Genomic DNA, 23,860 nt, shown 5'->3' with positions numbered 1-23,860 from the left:
AGCTTTCAAGCAAAAATTGGAATTTTAGAAAATGGAATATATCCACCTTTATGAACTTGACAACTTTTAAAGACTTCCCATAAAATAAATGGTGGTTTTAATTAATATGATGTCTTATATAATGAAATGTATCAATATTGAGAATATCTGCATAATTCAATAAATCAATATTTCCCTCATAAAAATCAAAGCTTTAATCTGTTTGGTAATAGTCTCTTATTAGGGTATTTATGGAAAATTAAATACCTTAAAACATCAAAAAGAGGAAAATTAATTGGTTATTTTTTCTTAAATTTCTTCACTTTTAGATCCCAAGTCTTCTGAATCACTTTCTGTCTCAGAGTTGTGTGTGTCTGTGGTTTTTCCACCTAGCACTTAAAAAACTCTGGGAATTTAGATTTGGATTTTTTTAAAAAGATTTTATACATTAACTTTTAGAGAGAGGGGAAGGGAGAGGGAAAGAGAGAAGGAGAAACATCGATGCGTGAGAGAACCTCCATGGGTTGCCTCTGGCACATGCCTCAACAGGGATGTAAGCCGCAACCCAGACACAAGCCCGGACTGAGACTCAGACCGGCGACCTTCGATCCATGGAGGATGCCTGACAGACCGAGCCATGCCAGGCAGGGCTAGATTTAGATTTTTAAAAGGATTTTTTTTCTCTGACTTTTTAATTTGATCTCCCAACCAACAAATCAAATATTTTTCTTGAAAAGCATATAAATTACCTCCTTAGAACTAAGAAAATGTATATCTATCTAACTAAACAAAATTTCAAAGTCAAAATGAAAACAGTATAATTATTAGGCAAGTGACTAGGGGGTGGATGGGGAATTTCTATCACTGAAGGGAAAGTGTTTGGTGCTAGAACTGATACTATTACACATATATACCCTCAATTTGCAGGACCAGCTTAGCTTTAAATGGTTGGCTTTTAATTTATAGATAGGAAGACAAGGAGAAAGAGAAAGAAAAAAGAAAGGGAGAAAGAAATGAAGAAAGGAAAAAAGAGAGCTAAGATTCATGGCCCTTTGTTTTTCTTTGTCTACTTTGAAATTAAGTTTTATTTGAAATAAGCCAGTTGGTGAAAAACAAATACCATATAATCCCACTTATAAGAGGAATCTAGTAAACAAAATAAACTAACAAACAAAATAGAACCAGAGATATGGAAACAGGCAACAGACTGACAGCTGCCAGAGTGGAGATGGGAGGGGATAATGGTAGGAAGAAGGGGAAGGGGCTAGTCAAAGAACCTGTATGAATGACCCATGGGCATGGACAACACTGTGGGGATGGACTGTGGGAGCAGGGAGTGGGCTGAGTGGAGGAGGGCAACAGGAGAAAAAGTGGGACACCTGTAATAGAATAACAATTAAAAAAATAAAAAATCAAAGCTAAAACTTTATACACCCTTTTAAAACATGAAAATTCAAAACTTATTAGGCAAGTCAATCACACAAAGTTGTTTGCAGCAGTAATTAAAGAAGTGGTAAAATTTTACCAGTGTGAAATGTCACAGAATTCAAATCACAACTTGGATCTTCTTCAATGATTCAAGTGTTTTATCCCTCACAATAAGGTCTGGTCAGTTTTAAGATAAAATTCCTCCTCTGGATATTCTATTCTCAATCAAGTCCTTCTTCATCACTGCCACATGATAGGACAGCTGGCTATGATGGTGATACCACAATGATTGTTCAAGTCTTTGGCCATCTTTATGTGGCTATTCATGCCCCAGCCTGTAACCCAGCTGTTCTTGACAAGCCAATATTTACTGTTATCTTATCTGCTCCTTCAAAGTCAAAGCCACCCACCAGAATGCCATGATCCAGGTGTTCACTGCTACAGTCTGGATCATAATAAATGCCTTCTTTATAGAATTTGAAGGTATCCTGGACTGCATCTATACTAACAAGATGGATTCGATAACTGCCACTGCCCTCAAAAGGGACTTCTCCCACTTATGGGTGTCTACAAAGCCAATGCCATTGGCAGCAGAATAGTCAGGCTCATATTTGCAAGATTCAGCCTTTGCATAATACCAGGCTTCTTCTCAGTCTAGCCCTCATTGTCCATTATGGAAGGCACAAGCCTTATAGCCACCATTGCAGCCCTCCTGGTCTTGAGACTGAGAGCAGACCACTAGGTTCTGCTCACCTAGTGGAATAAGTTTGCACATTTTTCAGAATATCTGTCCCTCCAGGGCACCAGTTGCACTGAAAGTCCAACAAAATTATGCAGCCCCTGACCCTTCACAGAAGTTACACAGCCTTTCTCTCTCCAGTCCAGAAATGAGGGGCTCTCTGCAAGGAAAGTTTCTCAGAATACCATATATTCCCCTTACTGTGCTTCTGGTTTTGAAGGCCAGTCTAAAATCTTCATTGACCATGTCACCAAAGGCATTCATCGTCATGGTGACGCTGTTTCCTTCAGCTGTGTTTCTGACTGTGTAGTTCAGTCATTCCCATATGCTCTCACAGTGCTCTCCTCTATACTTCTTCATTCACTCCACATTGTTCCCTGTGTGTGGCTGCCCGCTGGTGTATCATTGTGCATCTAAACTTCCATCAACTTTTGGGCAGTCAGAAAGAGTGAAGGATTCATTTTTCAACAACTGGCAGCAGGCACAGCTGCACAGGTGCAGTCAGCTGGTGTGGGTCCATGGGTGTCCGAGGCCCACCACTACATTTTTGAAGTCTTAACCCTCAGCTTAGATTTGAAAACTCAGCCTAAGCTTAACAGTCCGTCCCTTGTTACCAAAGGGACAGAAATGGCTTTAGCTTCAGAAAGGGAATGGAACTGATAAGATGAACATTCTATGCTTTTCTATGCACCACTCTGTTAAATATCCAGAAATAGCCTGTGTTTACTCTCAGTCTTCTATTGTCTTTCAAGTGAACATTGTACCCCAACTTGGAGAGTAAACTTCTGATCTATTTCTAAATCCATGGAAGATGAGTGTGTGGATGGGGAAAAACATTGGTGTGGTTTTATAAATATGCAAAATCTGTGTAGTAAATTTTTTATGCAAAGGTAATATTGGTTGCAATGGTTTTGAAAATTTACTTGTCATTTTAACTCTTAAAATGGCTTTTTTTTGCCATTCACGATTCATTAGTCATTTTGACTTTCATCCCCATACCTATTAGTTGAGAATTTTAAGTCCCCAAAATATCCAAAGTCCAAAATACAAATAAATGTTATCAAAGAATTTAAACATTTCAAAGGGAGTCCCTGGTGACTTAGAGTTCAAATTTCACTTTGTAGAAGAGCATGCTGGGTATTAACAGAAGTAAAACCACACAATACTGAAAACATTCTGGTTGATACTAATAATCATTACTAATAATTGTTTTTCTGGAAGAAATGCCAGGCAGCCTTTCTTCAGCTTAACTCATGGCTATAATTTAGTTGGTAAAATGATGTTGCAAAGTTCATTCATCCAGCAGCCATTTATTGAAAATATACTATACATCAGCTGTGTGTGATACAACACCATAGCCACCAGCCACACTACTGAGAACTTGAAAGATGGCTAGTGTGATTGAGCATTTAATTTTTTTTACTTATTTAATTTTAGTAAATTTAAAGTTAGGAAATGGTACTCAACTCAGTTATTGGAAGACTTTTAAGCATGTTTGGAACAACTTGGGAGTGCAAATCTACTTTTTAACTCTAAATTATATGAAGTGCAAGTATAGTTCAAGTATTTACAATAAAAACTTAGCACTTTTTCCAAATTCAGAGGTACTGTAAGTGTAAAATATGTACTAGCTTTTGAAGATTCAGTGCAAAAATCACTGAAATATCTCATTAATATACTGATTACATACTGAAATGATAATATTTTTATATTTGGGGTTAAATAAAATCTCTTATTAAAATTAATTTTACCTGTTTCTTTTCATCTTTTAAACATGTGGCTACTGAAAATTTTTAAACAACATATGTGGCTTGCATTATATTGCTATTGGACAGCTCTGTGCTAGAGACCAGAGATAGAGTTGAAAATGATTTTGTCTATTCCTTGATCTCAAGAAGCCTATGACTTCATTTTTTAAATTTTAATTGTTGTTCAAGTACAGTTTTCTACCTTTTACCCCCATCCCAGCCCAACACCCCCAGTCCTCCCCACCTCCCTCTCGTTTCCACCTCCCCCCTTGTTATTGTCCATGTGTCCTTTTTTTAAAAAAAAAAAAAAGATTTTATTTATTTATCTCTAGAGGGGAAGTGAAGGAGAGAGGAAGAGAAATATCAATGTATGGTTGCCTCTCGTGCATCCCCTGCTGGGAACTGGCCTGCAGCCCAGGCATGTACCCTGACTGGGAATCGAACTGTGATCCTTTGGTCTGCGAGCCTGCACTCAGTCCACTGAACTACACCAGCCAGGGCTGTCCATGTGTCCTTTATACTTGTTCCTGCAAACCCTTCCCCCTTTCTCCAGAAATTCCCTCCCCTCTCCCCTCTGGTCACTGTCAGCCTGTTCTCAATTTCAGTGTCTTTGGTTATATTTTGCTTGTCTGTTTGTTTTGTTGATTAGGTTCCTGTTAAAGGTGAGATATATGGTATTTGTCTTTCACTGCCTGGCTTATTTTGTTTAACATAATGTTTTCCAATTGCATCCATGGTGCTATGACTTCAATTTTGATTAGCCTGAGCTATTCTCACCATCTTCTTTAGCCATTCGTCATCCTGTACAGCCCAACTGGTACCCAAATACTTGTGTGTGCCATTGAGCCTAAAGATTGATGTACTGAGCTGGCCTGGAGGACCACAGAATTTCCATCCAGCAACTATGGCCCAATTTGTCCGTAACCTTGTAGAGAAGGCCCCAGTGGTGGTAAATGCTGCTGTGACTTACTCAAAACCTCGACTGGCCACATTTTGGCACTATGCCAAGGTTGAGCTGATTCCTCCAACCCCTGCTGAGATCCTAACAGCTATACAGAGCTTGAAAAAAATAGTCAGTAGTGCTCAAACTGGTAGCTTCAAACAGCTCACAGTTAAGGAAGCTGTGCTGAATGGTTTGGTGGCCACTGAGGTGTGGATGTGGTTTTACATTGGCGAAATCATAGGCAAGCGTGGCATCATTGGCTATAATGTTTGAAGATCAACCTTTAACAACTGTTTCTTTTTGGTTATTATTTGAATGTTCTTGGACCATGAATAATCAGAATGGTATTTGAATAAAAAAAAAGATGTTTCAAAATCGGTGTTTTCTATATCAAACACTTCATGGAAAGGTCAATTTCTCTTGATATTAGGTTGGGTTGTCTTTTGTTTTAATAACGTTAATACAACCTTTAACAGGAACCTAAACAACAAAACAAACACGCAAGCAAAATATAACCAAAGACACTGAAACACAGAACAGGCCGACAGTGACCAGAGGGGAGAGGGGAGGGAATTTCAGGGGAAAAAGGGAAGGGTTTACAGGAACAAGCATAAAGAACACATAGACAAAAACTAGGGGGGGATGGAAGTGGGAGGGAGGTGTGGAGGGCTGTGGGGGTGGGCTGCAATGGGAGTAAAAGAAAACTGTACTTGAACAACAATTAAAATAAAATAAAACATTAATACAGCTCTAAAAAAATTGATGTATTGATGAGTCAACGCAAATGCATTCATCTTACTAAAATAAATCAATCCAAAGGAAATTTTATACTGATGCTAAAATAAAAGCCATTTTTACATACTATTACTAACATATTCTCATTGTTCTTTATTTTCAACACATTCCAACTTTCGTCCTTTCATAGAATTTAATGATACCCTGCTTGACCCAAGTTCCATACATTTCTGAACTTATTTATTAAGATTTGAAAGTAGTCTAAAGAAAGGAGACTTTATTAGGTATCTATTAGTGTTTAACAGATCACCCAAATATTTAGCAGCCGAAAACAAGGAGCAGTTGTTATACCACAGTTCCTCAGGGTGAGGAATCTGGGTGGGGCTTAAGTGAATTCATCTGGCTCAGAGGCTCCCTCGGATTTCGATTAAAGCCAGGCCTGCAGGACCCACCTGGGAGGATCACCTTCTAAACTCACATTCTGTGGCTGTCGTCGGGCCTCGTGTCCTCACTGGCTGTTGGCCAGAGACATTTTTTTTGTCAAATGGATCTCCTCATGAGGAAGCTCACAATATGGTGTTGGACTTCCCTGGGAGCAGGTGAATGAGAGGGGGTAGAGGGTAAGAAAGATAAAAGCCTTCATCTTCCTGTAACCTAACCTCGGAGATGTTATCCTGTCACTTTTGCCGTTTTTGTGCATGTTAGAATTGACTCATCAGATCCAGCCTACAGTCAGGAGAGGTAATTACACAAGGGCATGGATACTAGGAGGCGGGGATCCTTGGGACCGTTTTAAAGGCTGCCTACCACAGGGAACAAACTAGTCATGAACCATTTCAACTTTAACCCAAATCGGATAATGAACCCTTAAGTAATAAGACTGATTGAAGCAAAGAAAGTCTTTAGTTAAAGCAACTCTTTTTAAATGGTTAACCGTAAATCTGGAGATATAATCAAATGTCTTGATACCTATGTATGTATATAGTGTAGTACTAACCGAAGACATTTGGTTATTGTTTGCTGGAATGCTGGGACTTTTAGGATTATGTTCATAGTATTTGAGGAAGAAATATATGAAATATGGTCCATCTCTAAAATCATAATTGTGACATTAAAATTCTCTGAAACTTGGGAGGTGAAAGAGGGCAAAGAGGGAATAAATGGGGACGGAAGGAGACTGTGCAGATGATGTGTTATAGAACTGTACACTTGAAACCTGTATGGTATCATTAACCAACGTCACTCAATACATTCAATTTAAAAATTCTCCGAAACTTGTATTTCTTAAAACCTATAGCCCGAAGTGCTCAGGAACAGTTTTGTTCTTGGCAAGTGATGGTCACTCACCCTTAAAGACTTTCTCTTGTAACGGTCAAAGTTTAAGCCTTCCTACTGTTTTTTCCTAGAATGAAAACGTGCTGCTCTGAGAATGACACCCAATTCCCGTTTCAAAGTAAAGCCCTTACGTAAAATCGATCCCCCTCCTTTCGTTTAACTAACTCATCTTTCATTATACCCCAAGAGGAGTTTTCCATGATGACTTGACTCCTCCACTGATCTCAAGATGACGTAACAGTCATCTTGATTGATAGCAGAACCTTTATATTTCTCTCTGTCAAAACACATTTGACCTTCCCCTTCCTTTAAAAGTCTGCTGAGGCTCACTTTCCAGATTAACTCCAGATGATCGTTCTTCACACAAATCTAATTAGACTTGATTAAGAAGCAGACCAGGGAGGGGTTGAGAGTTGCTGTTAGTTTAGTGTATCAAAATTTAAGATTTCATAGGTAAAGGATTTTCAAGAAGTGATCACAGAAATGAACTAGTAAATTGTGAAGAAAAGACTGGCAGTAGCTAAGAAGACTATATAGTGTACTAGATTTTAATTTTAAAAAATGGTTTGAAGAAGTAGTGGGCCAAATAAAGACTGGCCTGTGTGAATTATTGTGACATCTTCTCATCTCCTAATGCCAAATCTGTGAACTATGATCTTAAATGCACATTGCAGCCAGCCTGAGCTTCTCTTAGATAAGTAAGCTTGCAAGTCTGGGAAAGTGCAAAAATAACTTTTTAGATGGTAAAAAATTAATGTCAAATTACAGTGTTAATCTTTTTCTACAGATCTTGTGATAGGTTTTATAATCATTGTTACAGTTTCTATATTTTATTCATCATTTGAAATATTTGATATGTAAGAAAATCTTACATTTTAAACTTATATTTTTATGTGGTGGGTATGTACACATATTTAACAAATTGAATTCATAAATAATGTTTATGTTTTAAATCTACAAGTTTTATCTCATTATGCACATAAATACTCAAAAAAGTTTGATTAGACTTTATTAGGTATTTGAAGTGCTACAGAGGAATACATTTACTAAATGTGTGACTTATGGTTTGAAATGCCTAAGAGAATTTGATCAAAGTGTTAAATGTAGCCCTGGCTAGCGTAGCTCAGTGGATTGAGTGCAGGCTGCAAACCAAAGCATTGCAGGTTCGATTCCCAGTCAGGGCACATGCCTGGGTTGCAGGCCATGGCCCCCAGCAACCGCACATTGATGTTTTGCTCTCTCTCTCTCCCTCCTTTCCCTCTCTAAAAATAAATAAATAAAATCTTTAAAAAAAAGTGTTCAATTTCCCAAAATTAAAAAAAAGTTAAATGTTTAGAGAGATTTAACAATAAATTTTAAATTAATAATTTAAATTTATAAGATCATTATTAATCAATTACAAGTAAAGGTTGTCTTTTAAATTTATGGACAAATTATATCAGATTTATAAATAAAATAAGATGTGTAAATTGAGCTCAAAAGCTTTGAAAAAATTAAATCCTAAAATTTGCAATGATAACTGAATATTAACTAAAATAAAAAGAGTAGTAAAATGCCCAACAACACGGATTGGTTACATAAATTATGACTCATCCATATTATGGGATTTTTAACTATTAAGAATTACTTTGTGGAAAAATCAACATGGACATTTGATTTTTGGAAAAACAAGCTATGAACAAGCATATATAAGATTATCCTATTTTTCAATACTAATTTTTTAAAATCTACATGTATGTGTACATACATATATAGAGAAAAATCTGGATGGACTCAGATTGGTCATAATTACTAGTTGGTATTCATAGGTATTTGTGTATGACTGTACTTCCCAGTTTTTTTTGTATTAAACATGTATATTTTTATTCTGTTTAAAAGAGAAAAAAAGAGGTAATGGTGTGTAAGTAGCAATGAAGAGCTAGGAGGATACCCACATTCCAGGCTCCAGTATATATACTCATGTACTATGAGAATATGTCAACTGAATTCACAGGACTCCTATTCAAATATTTCCTTTGCTTGACCCTTATTTTAAGAAAAACATAAAGCTTTGTATTATTTTTTAAATCTTTGAATTTTAAAAAAATAACATGGAAGCATTGTGCCTATGGTTGCCATTGAAAATATATCACGATTTGTGAAGAGAAATATGTGTGCAACTGAGACGCTGGAGAGATGTTCATGAAATGGATGGTCACGCACTCATGGCTATGTAGCCCCTAAGCTTCATGAGGGCAAGAATCTAGATAAAATGTTTCACTTGTAGGGCTAAGGCAAGATGTTCCATCCAACCCTCACACAAACTTACTCTTCTCTCGTGATTTTTCCCCCATAGTATTCCTCCTGGTTGTTTCCTGCACCTTTTAACAGCACATTTTTATAATAGCTGTCATTAGTATCACAACCTCTGGCAATAAAATTTTACACTTGGGTGTTCATAACTAGTATTCTAAGGCTCTAGACAATGGGGGGCTGCCTTCCTTAGAGTGTCATCATGAGGAATAAATTAGGTACCATGATAGGCATGACTCTGGCACACTTCAAAGAATGATTGGCATTCTCTCAACTTCTAAATGGTAGCCTATGCCTCATCCTCCAAAATTTTTCAGTCCATGCAATTTACTTTTTCTAGAATTATTTTTCTCCACCAATTTCCAGGGGAAATCAGGTGCACTTAGAAACCATTCCAAATTTCTCCCATTTTACCATCGCTTTGCAGAGATTTCTGCCTTGCATCCGAGATTCTTTGAAAAAGCAGCAATAGCATCATGATTTTGTGTCCTTGAACAGTGCCTCACCCAAACTGATATTTTGCAAACTTAAAATCACCAACTTTTTTTTTTAGTTTGCAATAATCAAACTATAAGTGAAAGGTAATGCATTAGGTCTGGGCAATTGGAAGGCTCACTAGCTCACATTTCTTCCCATCACCAGCCAGCTTCCTGTCTCACTTAACTCATGCCTCTTCCTCTAGCTATGACCTAAGACAGACACTTGAAGAATTTTAAACTTTTAATTGTGGCAAAATGCACATAACATGGAACTGAGCCCTTCTGCCATTTCACAGTGCACACAGTTCAGCAGTGCTCAGAACACCCACATTGCTGTGAAACTGTTGCCACAGCCACCCCCAGAACTCCTTCTGTCCTGCAAAACTGCATCTCTGTCCCCATTAACAACCACTCTCTATTCTCTCTCCACCAGCCTCTGGAAACCCCCATTCCATTTTCTGTCTGTGTGAATTCGACTACTCTAGGTGTCCCATATAAACAGAATTATATGGTTTTTGTGACTGGCTTCCTTCACTTAGTATGTCCTCAAGGTTCATTTATGTTGTGGCATTTCAGAATTTCCTCCCTTTTTAAGGATGCATAATGTTCCATTACATGTATCTACCGCATTTTGTTTATCCATTCGTTCAATTTCATTTATCCGTTTATCTGTGGATGGGCACCCGGGCCGCTTGCATCTTTGGGCTATTGTGAATAATGTTGCTATAAATATGGATGCACAAATATACATCTTCACAACCCAGCTTTTAATTCTTTTGGGTAGATACCCAGAAGTGGAACTGCTGGATCACATGGGAGTTTTATTTCTAATTTTTTTGAGAAGCTACCATACTGTTTTCCATAGAGGCGGCACCATAAGACACACTTTTAAATAAGTTTCTGTCTTGCCCTGGGAGGGGGATCATTTTACTGCAGATGAGAGCCAAGTAAAAGGATTGTATGTCCAAAAATGAACACTGTCAATTTTCATACTTTATTGGCAAATTATTAAAAGCATGGAGTTTCTGGAATTTAGAAACAATATAAACCATTTGATCTGTTCACCTCATTTGAAGGTTAAGTCCAGTGGGAGGTGGAAAAGATGCGGCTTGTGAAGGTCAAAGCGCTAGTTAACTGAGGAGTCAGAAAGGGCATTCTGAGCTTTCCAAACTTCAACTTACTGCACTTATTATGCGATGAAGAAAAAGCATTAGGGAGTGGATTATTCAGAACGACTTCTGGGACGCACTGTATTTTGCTTTTGTTTCTTTAGCTGGTTATCAGCCTGCCGAATTGCCTAGGTTGACAGTGAAACCGAGCCTGCTTTTCTTGCTGCCACTGCTGACCCGGCCCCGGGATTGTAGAAGATGGTGAGGAAGACAAAGTAGACCTTTGGTTAGTTAAGATCCACCCAGAGTGGATCGAAACCCTCTGTTAGCCTCCGCGCAGACCAGGGTCGCAGGTGTAGCCGGATTTAGCCCCCATTCTGGGTCCTCAAGGACCCCGCGCGCGCACGCAAGGAGGAAGCTTTCTGGTTCTCTGATGTCCCAAAGAGGTTGTTCAGGGACTCGCGGAGCCTCCTCCCCAACCAGAGTCGCTGAGCCTATATAACTGCCTTGGTAGTGTGGTGCTCAATCCCCGCCACCACCGCTGCCGGGAGCCCCAGGCTCCGTGGAGCCGCAGGCTGCGGACACCGGGCACGTGGGCTCGGCAGCGGCCGCTGCGCAGCGCCAGGCTCCCGCTCCTGGCTCGGCCCAACCTCTGCGCGCCCGCCCGCCTCGGCCCCTGTCAGTACTAAGAGAGATCCAGCCCCTTTCCACTTTGCACCAGTCCGAGGGAATTTGCGGTCAGTGACGCGTATCCTTAAGAGTCACCTGCGGTGCTGGGCGCGCCGCTGTGGGCAGCATCACAGGGCTGGGCCGGTACGGCCTGGGGACCCCGGGCTCCGGAGGCCATGCCGGCGTTGGCGCGCCTCGGCGGCCGGCTGCCGCTGTTCGGTAAGGCCCCGCTCGCCCACTTGAAGCCCCCCGCAGTCCCGGCGTGGCCTCAGCCCCCGGCTGCACAGTCCCTGGCTCACGCCTGGCCATCCCCTCCGCGCGCGCGCCACCCAGCGCCTTCCCCGGCTCCCGCGCCCCTCCCCTCTGTCGCGCTCTCCGACTCCCCCCGGATGGCCCAAGGACCCCACCCTGCCCACCCCATGCCCTCCTGCCTCCTCTCTAAAGTCGCTGACCGCTCGGACCGTGCTGCCGGGACTCTGCAGGCGGCCTCGCTGAGGATCTGCCCGGGGCAGGGGGCTGGGCCGCCCCACAGCCCTCGCTCCTTCCTGCCAGCCGGGTCGGCTGGCTCGCTCAGTTGCTGGGCCCTCCACCTGCTGTCTGCCACCCCAAGGGTTGCGCCAGGTGGCTCTGGACCTTGATGGGACCGACCCAGGATCCTGTAGGCTCCTGGATGGTGTCTTGAACTTTTCCGGGGGGGGTTATGTATGGAGTGAGCTCTAGCAAATTCGCCCGCCTTCTCCCCCAAAGCAAGTCATTCTGAACAACAACCCCTTCCCTTGACGAATTTCAGTTGGATTAAACGTTCAGTTACTTTGGGAATATTATGCAAACAAGATTTACATATTAAGACTCTAGCTGTTCCTTCCTTCTCTATTCAATTTTTATTCTGGCATTAAAACCCGAGGGAGTTTTCAAGGACTCCGCCAAAAAAAAAAAAAATCCCCAAACAAACAAAAAAACCCCAATCCATTCGATGCACTTCATCTGTTTGCAAAGGTGGGAGGGTTGCCGGAGTTTCGGAGTTTCGGGTGAAGGAGACAGTTCTGAGAGCCCGGGAGCCTCAGATCCCTGCCCTCGTTCTGCGGTCTTAGAATTGGCAGGCACTGCTCCCAAATTCTAGGGTTCTCCCTTACAGTCTCTGTGCAGGAATTATGTCCAATAGTTTTTGTTACAAATAATTCAGAATAACAGTAAGAAATGTAACCTAAGGGGCAAAATGTGGGGGGAAAGAGTTGTATTTCTTAAACATTTTTACTAATTAGTAAATGTGTACACTTGAAACGTAGAGTACAGTATGTTTTTCAGTCTATGAATACAAAAAGTTAACTTTCTGTTAAGTATGATGCTAGGGAGTTTTTCAGTGGCCTACAAAGATTTTTGAAAAGTATAAAGATTACGATTTACAGCTATATTTAATCTGTATTGAGTTTTTTATTTAGGAAAGGGCCCCCAAATTTCTCTATCTCTGCAGATTTTGGTAAATGATGTATAATTTGCGTATAGCAAATATGCACAAGTTTTAACAGTACAACTCCATTAGCTTTTATTATGTATGTATACCCACATAATCATTGGATCAAGATATAGAACAATTCTAGCCCAGCCCTATCTCCGTCACTATCCTGCAAAAGTAGCCACTGTTTTGACTTCTGATATCATCAGTTTGCCTGTTTTTGAACTTCATGTAAACAAGATTGCCAACCATTATGTACTCTTTTATGTTCAGCTTCTTTTCATTCAATCATTCAATGATTATGAGACTCAACTTTGTTCTCAGTAGCAATGGTCATTTTTTAAAATTGTTGGGCGCTATTCCTTGGTATGGATTTACTGTACAATTTTCTTTATCCATTCTATTGAAGAACATGTAGGTTGTTTTCAATTTTGTGTGCTATGCATAATACTGCTGTGAACTTTTTAAAACATGTTTTTAGTGTACACAACACCCACTTCTCCTAGGATGATACCTGAGAGTAGAATTCCTGGATTATAAGGGAAGGCATATGTTCAGTTTTGCTAGATACTATCCAGCAGTTTCCCAGAGTGGTCATACCAGTGTACACTTCTACTCGCAGCATACGGGAGTTCCAGGTCCTCACATCTCTGCCAACACTCAGTATTACAGATTTTCTTGAATAAAGAAGCACAAAGTAAGATGCTAAAAAGTAAGGGCTTTAAAAAAGCTTTAAATTCCTTGAATTATAAGAAGCAACCACCGTTTCCCTTATATTATAACTACCTTTTATGAATAATGATGATGTTTTCTAAGTAGTATGTAAAGAATGGAAGAGTACTCACCATGACTTAACTGTATTGTGTGCTGATACTGGATAAGAAAGGGAGAAATTCAATATTTTAGTAACTGTGATGTAATTTATCTCACTAGTGTCAGAAAATTCATATTCAGAGCCTTGAATTACACATTTCAGTTGCTATCTTTTGTCCTTGTTGTTTATCTTACTTTACTTGCCTTCTTGTGAGCTGCTAGCCTCAGGAGGAGGTAGAGGGAAGAGATACTAGGCCAAGGTTGGTCTGGGTTGAATAAGACGCCAGATCTGGTGACCTGATATTTAAGGTCCTTTCAATTGTAAAAGTCTAGTTTGAATTGGTGCCTTCATACTCATTTAGATGCCTATTCATTTCTCTCTAGGTACTGTACATCTGTCTGTAATAAATGATCCTCTTGAGTTTAATTGTGAACTTGCCTGCCATTAGAAAATGGCTCTACTTTTTGTAACTTAAGAGACACTTTTAGTAACTCTTAAGTATCAGTAAATATTTTGTTATTGTTGTTCTTGACTTCTGCCATTTAAATGAAAAACAACCAGGTAATGCGATAGTAAAGTGAAGGAGGACCACTCACTTACATCCCAGGGAAGAATTCAGATAAGAAAGATGAGGAGGAAGCATGCATAAGAAAGAAATTTTCTCTTTGACAAGTTTTTATTGAAAACCTATTCCTGTGCTAGGTACAAGGAGTATAGAGATGAAAAGGGGTGGGGGGGAAGGGGCGCTTACTAGAAATCATGAATTCCATTCTATTTAAGTAAATGCATGGACAATGGCCTATCCCTAGGGGAAAGCATTTGAACCTGTAGCTTGCTTTTTAGTTCAACCTTCTAACATAGTTCTTGTGACCATTCAATAGCCATAGACAAAAAATAGCATGCTTCAGTGAAGGAAGGCTCAACCAGGTCAGAACAGGAATCCAGGTTTCTTGTCCCCTAAAACTACATAAACACATCCTGGTCCAGTGAAGAATATAGTTAATGGTTATGGGAAAGAAACCACTCTTCCATTTCTAATGAAACAAATGGGCTGTTCCATAATTATGACCATCTTTTAGGTTGGGGACGAAGTTTCCAAATGTTCTTTGAACAAATGTGTTGACTACATTTTATTCCCAGAGAGCATTTTTGCTGACTGGAGAAGCCCACAGGATGGCTCAGCCATATTACTTTCTGCACATCTCTTGTCCTCCTTATCTTGTCATTCTCTAATGAAACTCAGAAAGCATGGCACAGAAGTGCTTACATTCAGTGTTGAAGATTACAATCTTGCTGACTCCTCAAATACCCACCAGATACTACCTTAACCTTTTGGGTCAAGATTCTGATTTGACAAAAAGCAAATAATCTTCAAAGTATTCTATTTTGTCATTTTTCTGGATGTTGAAAGAGACCTTGCAGAGAATAGGGGTAAGAGGAGTAAGACATTGGAGAGGGCTACTGAGGGGCTTAAAACTAGCTTTGCCTGCTTTACCATTTAATTTGCTCAGCATTGTCTTGCCTCTATGCTGTATCCTTCATTCACTCTGAAACAGCAAACTCTTATGAATCTCATAGTAGGTGGTTTGTTTGAGTGGAGCTCTTGGTTTTCATCAGATGACTTTGTGATCTCAAGATTTTCACCCTGATTTCCAAAATAAGCTTTCGCCACTTCTCAGGTAGCCAGAGTTATGTCTTTCTGTCTTCCTGGGTTCTATGAGCTTTACATGTAGGTGATTTCATTACCTTTGGTTGATACCTTCTACAGGTGTATCATTAGTGGTCCTCAAGGGATGAAAGCTGTGGTTGCACTTGCTGATGGTCGTTAATTTGAAACATGCATTTCTGTTCTAAGGGTACCAACACATGTGGAGGAAATTTAAAAATAATATAAAGTACACACACAATGTTCTTTTGTGGCTAGAAGGATTGCATAAGACTCTAAAAGAGGAACTATTGTTATTTTTTAGGTTAAACAGTAAAAATATTTTTTACTGCTGTCATTATAAGTCAATTGGTAGCCAAGGATCCTCCATAAAATTATTTACAATCCCCATTAAAATAGGATATTATTATTTCTTTAAACTTTTATGTTTTAGTTATAAGATATCCACTGAATTCATTCTTCAAATGCATTGCTGTTTGAGTTCAGATTTTCCTAATGTGAGGGATTCTCTTTTGGGAGGGATGCAGGTAGGTCTAACAACATGGGAATTTCTCTGCACTCAAGTTCCTCATTTGTAAACAAAAAAAGGAGACAAGCAGTATCTTAGTCCTTCATCAGATAATGCCTATAAAGCACAGCTGTGTTCCTCTTCAGACAGGTGTTTTGCAGAAAGAGAAATGTACAAAATCTGGAGCAGTCATTAGGATTTAGAGTCACAGGACTTTCCTCCTTCCCTTTTTAGACATGTTGAGCATCGACTATGTCCAGGACTTGTGTTAAGTGCCACATAGAAATGGTTTCTTCCCTCCAAGAACTCACAGTCTAATGGGGGTGTCAGCAGAAAAGGGTCAGGAATATAAAAGGAAAACAGCAGTGCAGTTTTAAATATAGGCACAGAGGTGGAGCCTCTGACTAGACTAGGAAAATAAGGCAAGGCTTTCAAGAAGTAACACCAGAGCCAGCACTAGAAAGCTAAGTACAGGTTGACAGGGAAAGGGAGGATAAGGAGATTCCAAGCAAAGAAAACTATACAGAGGTAAGGAACATGAAGTAGACAGAAAACTGTAATCCCCTTCCTGGTTGCTGGGACACGATGTGTAAGGCCTCCAGGAAGACAACAGCTATCATTTACTAAGTTGTGACTCAGAAAATTGCCTGCAGACTGTTCAATGGTTAGCATTTAAAGAATTCAGGATTGCCAGAGGCTCAGTCTGTCCTTTGTGAGGAATGTTGTAGTGATGTGATAAGGAACTTGGACTTTAGCATGAAGACCAAGAGTCTCTGGATGGGATTCAGTGGTCCATTGTATCTCTCAGGGTGTGTGTCTGTGTATGTGTATACATGGTATTATTTTGGAAAGAAGCAGCCAATGAATGCATAAATAAGTAGACCAACAAACTGATGTTTCTCTCTCTCCCCTGCTTCTTCTCTTTCTAAAAAAAAAATAAATAAATAATGTTGAAGAATTTTTATTGAGCTTAATCTGTAGCCCCCTGCCCCTTTACTGTGGCCAGTGGTGGGGCTAAAACTCCCACTCTCTTATCACGTGGTCTTTCTGGTGACCAGCCCCATCTTAAGGCTATGTAGGGGTCCCACCCTAAGTTACCACATTAGCATAAACTCAGTGGTGCTCTGAAGGTGACCCTTATGAATAATAAAAGACACTCTGTGGCTCAGGAAATTGAGGGTCTTTGGAATTTTGTGCCAGGAACCAGGGCTAAGACCAAATGTACCACACTAGTCTACTGCTCTTTTTAACTAGAGGAGGAAAATGGGTCCCAAAGAGGTTATATGACTTGTTGAAATTCAAAATTATCAAAATGGATAAACCTCATGAGAGGAACTTGGGACTCAGGTCTTCTGTCTTACCCAGTTACCTTTGTCTGTGCCTCACAGGGGACTCAGCAGGAGGATGTGTGAATGAGGTGCCCTGACTTCCTGTGGTTTGTTTTGTAATGCCTAAATCCATCACTCTTTTCAATGGAGTAGATTTTACTTTTACCAGAAATTTTATTTTAAATTCATGCCAAATATTTTTCTCCACCCGCCCCATCCCCACCCCCAGTCCTGTCCCTTCAAAGTAGATGACTGCTGGAGTGCTTTTCCAATTCTACAGTTGTCCTCCCTGTTCAGAATGGGTTTAGAACTGGTCTCTGGGAAGTGCTCCTAGGGTTTAGGAATGGATTCCCAGGAAGAGCCTATCAATGGTGGCAAATTCTTCCTCTGGCTTTTCTTTTTTTTTTAAGCAGGTTTACTGAGGTACAATTTTTATATAGCAAGTTTTACCTTCTTCAGTGTATGGTTCCACTCATTTAACTAACACATATAGTCACGTAACTACCACCACTAGCAAGATACAGAACATGTCCATTTTCTGCCAGACTCCCCTTTTACCCCTTTCTAGTCAACCCCAGTGCCCACTCCCACCCCAACGACCAGTAGCCTCTATTCTGTCCTTGCCACTTTTCTTTTTCCAGAATGTCTGTAAGTGAAATTTAACAATATGCAGCCTTTTGGGTATGTTTCTTTTACATAGCACAATTCTTTGAGATTTATCAATGTTGTTATGTACTCAGTGTATTTTTATGTATATCAATATATTTTCCATTTCTATTACTGAGTAGTATTCCATTGTATGGATGTTCATCGATTAACCAGCTGATGTTCATTTGTTTGCTTCTAGTTTCTGGCAGTTATGAATAAAGCAGCTACAAATATTTGAATATAGGTCTGGGGCAAGGATGGGCTTTAATTTTTCTTTGGTAAATACCCAGGAATGGTATTGTATTACTGCACTGGATTCCAGTCTTTCAGAATAATTGTACCATTCAGCATCATTGTCGGCACTTGGTATGCTCAGTTTTTTGGTTTTGTGTTTTAGCCATTCTAAAAGTGGGGTAGTGATGTCATCGTGGTTATAATTTGCATTTGCCTAATGACTAATAATGTTGATCATCTTTTTGTGTGTTTAATTGCCATCCTATTTATTTTTTAAAGATTTTATTTATTTTTTTAGAGATATGGGAAGGGAGGGAGAAAGGGAAGGAGAGAAACATCCCTTTGTTGCCTCTCCCATAACCCCAACCAGGGAGCTGACCCAAAACCCAAAACTCTGGCTTGGAATCCAACCTGTGACCTTTTAGTTCACAGGCCAGCACTCAATCCACTGAGCCATAACAGCCAGGGTGCGTGCCATCCTATACTTTGGTGAAGTGTTTCCTAAAATCTTTCGCCCATATTTTAAAAAAAATCAGGATGTTTGTTTTTTATTAGTTTTTTATGTATTCTGGAGGCAAGTCCTTTATCAAATATGTGTTTTGAAAATACTTTCTCCCAATTTATGACTTGTCTTTTCAATTTTTAAATAGTCTCTTTTGAAGAGCATAAATTATTCATTTTGATGAAGCCCACTAGCAGAAAAAAAAATTAGCTATAGGCTGAATACTACTCTGGTCCCACCCAAAATCTTAAACACAAGAAACAAAATGTTTACAATAAGCTTAACTGAATCTCAGGGAAAAAGTTCAAGAATATTTAACAGAATACAAAAACCAGGTTAAAAACCAGGTAAAATTCACCATGCAATGTACAACATGGTGACTATATGAAATTTGAAAGTTGCTAAGAGTAGATCTTAAAAGTTCTTATCACAAGAAAAAAATTGTAACTATGTGAGGTGATGGATGTTAAACTTATTGCATAACTATGTCTCAAATATACATATGCCAAATCATTACATTTTACATTTTACATACCTTAACCTTATACAATGTTACATGTTGATAATGTCTCAACAAAACTAGGGGGGGGGGTGAACTCTCAAAACTCAATCATAAGAAAATAAACAACCCAATTTAAGCATCACAGTGCAGCAACATGGGTTGTCCTGTCCTGGTGAACACCTAAGGCTCTGCCCCTTACTATATAACAGGCGTGCCCAGACAAAAAAAAATGGCCCAAATGAAAGAACAAATCAAAGCTTCAAAAAATTTAACTAAGCAATGAAGAGATAGCCAACTTATCAGATGCACAGTTCAAAACACTGGTAATCAGGATGCTCACAGAATTGGTTAAGTATGGTTGCAAATTAGATGGAAAAATGAAGGCTATGCTAAGTAAAATAAAGGAAAATTTACAGGGAACCAACGGTGAGAGTAAGGAAACTGGGACTCAAATCAATGGTGTGGACCAGAAAGAAGGAAAAAAAATTCAACCAGAACAGAATAAAGAAATAAGAACTCAAAAAAATGAGGAGAGGCTTAGGAACCTCCAGGACATCTTTAAAGGTCCCAACATCTGAATCATAGGGGTGCCAGAAGAGAAGAGGAAGAACAAGAAATTGAAAATTTATTTGAACAAATAATGAAGGAGAACTTCCCAGTCTGGCAAAGGAAATAGACTTCCAGGAAGTCCAGGAAGCTCAGAGAGTCTCAAAGAAGTTGGACCCAAGGAAACACACACCAAGGCACATCATAATTACATTAGCCAAGATTAAAGAGAAGGAGAGAATCTTAAATGCAGCAAGAGAAAAGGAGACAGTTACCTACAAAGGAGTTCTCATAAGACTGTCAGCTGATTTCTCAAAAGAAATCTTGCAGGCAAAAAGGGGCTGGAAAGAAGTGTTCCAAGTCATGGAAGTCAAGGACCTACATCCCAGATTGCTCTATCTAGCAAACCTTTCATTTAGAATGGAAGGGCAGATAAAGTGCTTCCCAGATAAGGTCAAGTTAAAAGAGTTCATCATCACCCAGCCTTTATTATATGAAATGTTAAAGGGATTTATCTAAGAAAAAGAAGATAAAAATATGAACAGTAAAATGACAACAAACTCACAGTTATTAACAACTGAGTCTAAAAGAAAAACAAAAACAAACTAAGCAAACAACTAGAACAGGAACAGAACCACAGAAATGGAGATCACATGGAGGGTTATCAACAGGGGAGTGAGAGGGGGTGAGAGGGGGAAAAGATACAGAGAATAAGTAGCACAAATTGTAGGTAGAAGATAGAAAGGGGAAGTTAAGAGAAGTATAGGAAATATTGAAGCCAAAGAATGTATAGATAGGACCCATGGACATGAACTAAAGGGAGGGAATGAGGGTGGGAAGGGGTGTGGAGGACGGAGAGGAATCAAGTGGGGAAAATGGGACAACTGTAATAGTATAATCAATAAAAGATATTTTTTTAAAAAGAAAATAACCCAATTTAAAAGGACTTGATTTGGGTAAAACATATGAACAGACACACTATGAAAGGATATATAGGAAGCCATGTAATCACCTGAAAGGACACTTCACATCATTAGTAGAAAAATGCAAATTAAGATGACAAAGAGATATAATACACCTATTAGAATGGCTAAAATTAAAAATTCTCATTATACCAAGTGTTGGTGAGGATGTTGCACCACTAGAAGCTACTAGTAGAAATAGAAAGTGATACAACCTCTTTGGAGAACAGTTTGGTACTTTCTTAAAAAGTTACAGATACCTCACATATGACTTAGGTATCTACTCCTTGGTATTTACTCAAGAATGAAAGCATATGTCCACACCGAGACTTTTATACAGATGTTCATAGTGCTTTATTAATAAGATCTTCCAAATAGAAACAATCCAAATTCTATCCACAGATGAATGAGTTAAAATATTGTGTTATATCTGAATAATAGACTACTACCAACAGTTGAAAGGAATGCAATGCTGATTATATTCAATATGGGCCAAGCTCAAAAACAAAACAAAATGAAACGGTGAAAGAAGCCAGACTTCCTTCCAAAAAAAAAAAAAGAGTTCATATTGTATGATTCCATCTGTACAAAATTCTAGAAGTTAAAACTGTAGTGACTGAAAGGAGATGGGATATTGCTTGGGCATGGGTGTGTAGGGTGGGTAGGAGAGAGGGATTACAAAGAAGCATGCAGAAACTTTTTGGGGTGATGTCTGGATTCAATATTTTGATTGGTGATGGTTTTACAGATATATATGTTCGTGGGTATTTATGTCAGAAGTTATCAAATTACACACTTTAAATATGCTCAATTTATTCTATGTCAGTTATACTGAATACAACTTTAAAAAAGCATAGGGGGGAATAATATTTGGGAATAAAGTAGGAAAGTATCCTTCCTTCCTTCCTCTCCCCCTTCCCTTCCCTTCCCTTCCCTCCCCTCCCCTCCCCTCTCTCTGCCCTTGCCCTTGCAGTTATGCTCATTTAGTTTCCTTTAAAAGAATAGGAGCTCTCTTAGAAGAAATAAAAATGCATAATGCCTAGACGCTAATGTGGTTGTAAATAAAACAATTACCTTCTCATCTTCCAATTCACAACATAAAATGGTATAGCACCCCTGGAAAACAAGAAGGCAGTGCATACCAAGAACCGTTGAAATATATTTATGTCCTTGATCCACTTATTCCTCCTCTGGAAATTTATACTAAGGAAATAATATTTTAAAAGTGAAAGGCTTAGTGCAGTATTTTAAAAGGCAGGGGAAAACAGTCAAATGCAAACAAGGGAACAATTGGGTCATTTTATATCCACTAAAGGAATGCAAATCGATTACACATAGAATCATAAAAAATGCTTATATTGTGTTTAAGTCAGAATATAAAATTATTTCTACTCTATCAATACAATTAATTGAAAAGTATGTACAAATTAGGAAAGGTTCTAGAGAAATGAAAAGGATTCATTTGTTAGGACATCAGGATTTAGAGTAAATTTTTACTTCTAGTTCCACTAATATTGGTATAATGTGTATTCTTTAACAAAGAATAAAATAATAAAGACAGATTAAAACAAACCAGTAAATGTATCTTAACATGTAGTTCCCATAGCTGAAATACTGAGATTGTAAAACAGATTACAAGGTACGAAGGTGGCTGAACACATACACTTACCTCCTGTCTACCAATAGTTCACTCAAATGATAGTAAAAGAAAAAAATTAAGACATAAACATAACATGACAAAGATAATGGGGATGGAGAAAATAAAATTTTGAAAGCATTAAAGTGCATGAAGAAAGCTGAATCATAAGGTGGAGTTGAGAAAGCTGAGAAGCAACCTGATTTTCACTGCAGGACCCCAAAAGAGTCTAAGTTGTCAGCACCAGCTCCCACAGTGTGGGCAGCAGGCAAGAGAGAGAAGGGTCCTCTCTGGGGAAGCTGACCAGCCCCTCAGAAAACCTCAAGATAACTGTAGGGAGAAGATCAGGCAGCAGGTCACACCATGTACACTGAGCTTACACAATCATTTTGTGCTGCATTATTATACATGAGCAAACTGTCAAGGATCATCACTTATTTGGGGAAAACATCCCTATAATAGGAGAATGGAAGTAAAAGAGAAGGAATCAAGGAAATAATTCAAAGGAAACTTCTCTAAAGAGAAGGATATGAGTTTCTAGATTGAAAAGGCCCACTGAATATCTAATACTGCAGATGAATATAGAGTTTCAAAAAAGCACATACTCTTGAAAGTTGTAGTGCACAAAGATCAACAAGCATCTGTAAAGGAGAAGAAATGGTTTGTACACAATCAGCTCCTCAGTTGACCAGTCTCTTTTCAAGTGCTTAATACTCACATGTACCTAGTGACAACCACCTAGAACAGCACAGATAAAGAGTATTTCCATTGCTGCAGAACATTCTGCTGAACAGCACTGATCTAAGTGCCTCTGCTCCTGACGTAGAGTTAAGACTCACCCTTCTGAAATTGTATTTCCTGCATACTTTCCTGCTGGCCACTTGTCCTTGATTACCTTTTGTTGTGTCGTTTTGTTGCAAGCTAAGTACATAATTTTCTTTTTAAGGTGTGCACGTATCAACATCATTATTTTTATTTTGTTTTACAGTTGTTTTTTCAGCAATGATATTTGAGACTATTACAAATCAAGATCTGCCTGTGATCAAGTGTGTTTTAATCAATCATAAGAACAGAGATTCATCAGTGGGGATAACATCATCATATCCCACGGTAAAGTAATATTAATATTATAAATTTAACTACTTTCTGTGGAATCTATTGATACCTACAATGGCTATATAGGCCTTTCTTTACATGTATTTGAGTATATTATGTACTCATATCTGGTGCATATGAGCATCTACAGTCACTGCTACCTGGCATTCCATTCCATCAAGTCAAGTTCTCTTCCAGTTTGGTTTCAGGAAGGACACTGATGCTCAGCATCAATAAGTAACAGGAATTTCCCTTTCTTTTTAAAGAGAATCCAGATTTCTCTCTCAAGCCTGAGTCTCCATATTCTAACTATCTCCTGGATATAGACAAAGAAATTTTCCATTTGCTTGTTAAAATTCACCTCCATAATTCCTTCCACTCCTATTTCCCCAAATCCGCTCCCATTCTTGTATTAACTGATTTCTATGTATGGCCCTGTCTTGTTTGCAGGCTTGAAGGCTTAGTGATACTTTGGAGTACCTAGTGTCCTTTGCTTTCACATGTGATCAG

At 39.0% G+C, this 23,860-nt stretch overlaps 2 protein-coding genes and 1 pseudogene across 2 annotated transcripts in view; 2 read left to right on the top strand and 1 right to left on the bottom strand.

Moving 5' to 3' along the window:
* Positions 1-1,647: 1,647 nt before the first annotated feature.
* LOC114489001 lies at positions 1,648-2,507 on the bottom strand (annotated as a pseudogene).
* Positions 2,508-4,765: 2,258 nt separating this feature from the next.
* On the top strand, positions 4,766-5,293 carry LOC114490696 (ATP synthase subunit g, mitochondrial-like). The gene has a single exon (XM_036018353.1). The coding sequence runs from the start codon at positions 4,799-4,801 to the stop codon at positions 5,108-5,110; it is 312 nt and encodes a 103-aa protein (XP_035874246.1). The 5' UTR covers positions 4,766-4,798; the 3' UTR covers positions 5,111-5,293.
* Positions 5,294-11,393: 6,100 nt separating this feature from the next.
* Positions 11,394-23,860, top strand: part of FLT3 (fms related receptor tyrosine kinase 3) — a 59,542-nt gene continuing 47,075 nt past the window's right edge. Inside the window, exons 1-2 of the mRNA XM_036018352.1 lie at positions 11,394-11,675; positions 23,244-23,365. Of these exons, the coding sequence (XP_035874245.1) occupies positions 11,633-11,675; positions 23,244-23,365 (165 nt within the window). The 5' untranslated portion in view covers positions 11,394-11,632. The remainder of the gene's footprint in view (positions 11,676-23,243; positions 23,366-23,860) is intronic.

Source organism: Phyllostomus discolor, chromosome 2, assembly GCF_004126475.2.
Source record: "Phyllostomus discolor isolate MPI-MPIP mPhyDis1 chromosome 2, mPhyDis1.pri.v3, whole genome shotgun sequence".
Lineage (NCBI taxonomy): Eukaryota > Metazoa > Chordata > Mammalia > Chiroptera > Phyllostomidae > Phyllostomus > Phyllostomus discolor.
This window is presented reverse-complemented; position numbering and strand designations above follow the sequence as displayed.

Excerpts from the sequence above, each read along its gene's own strand:
- LOC114490696 (XM_036018353.1), top strand. The coding sequence starts at position 4,799 with ATGGCCCAATTTGTCCGTAACCTTGTAGAGAAGGCCCCAGTGGTGGTA.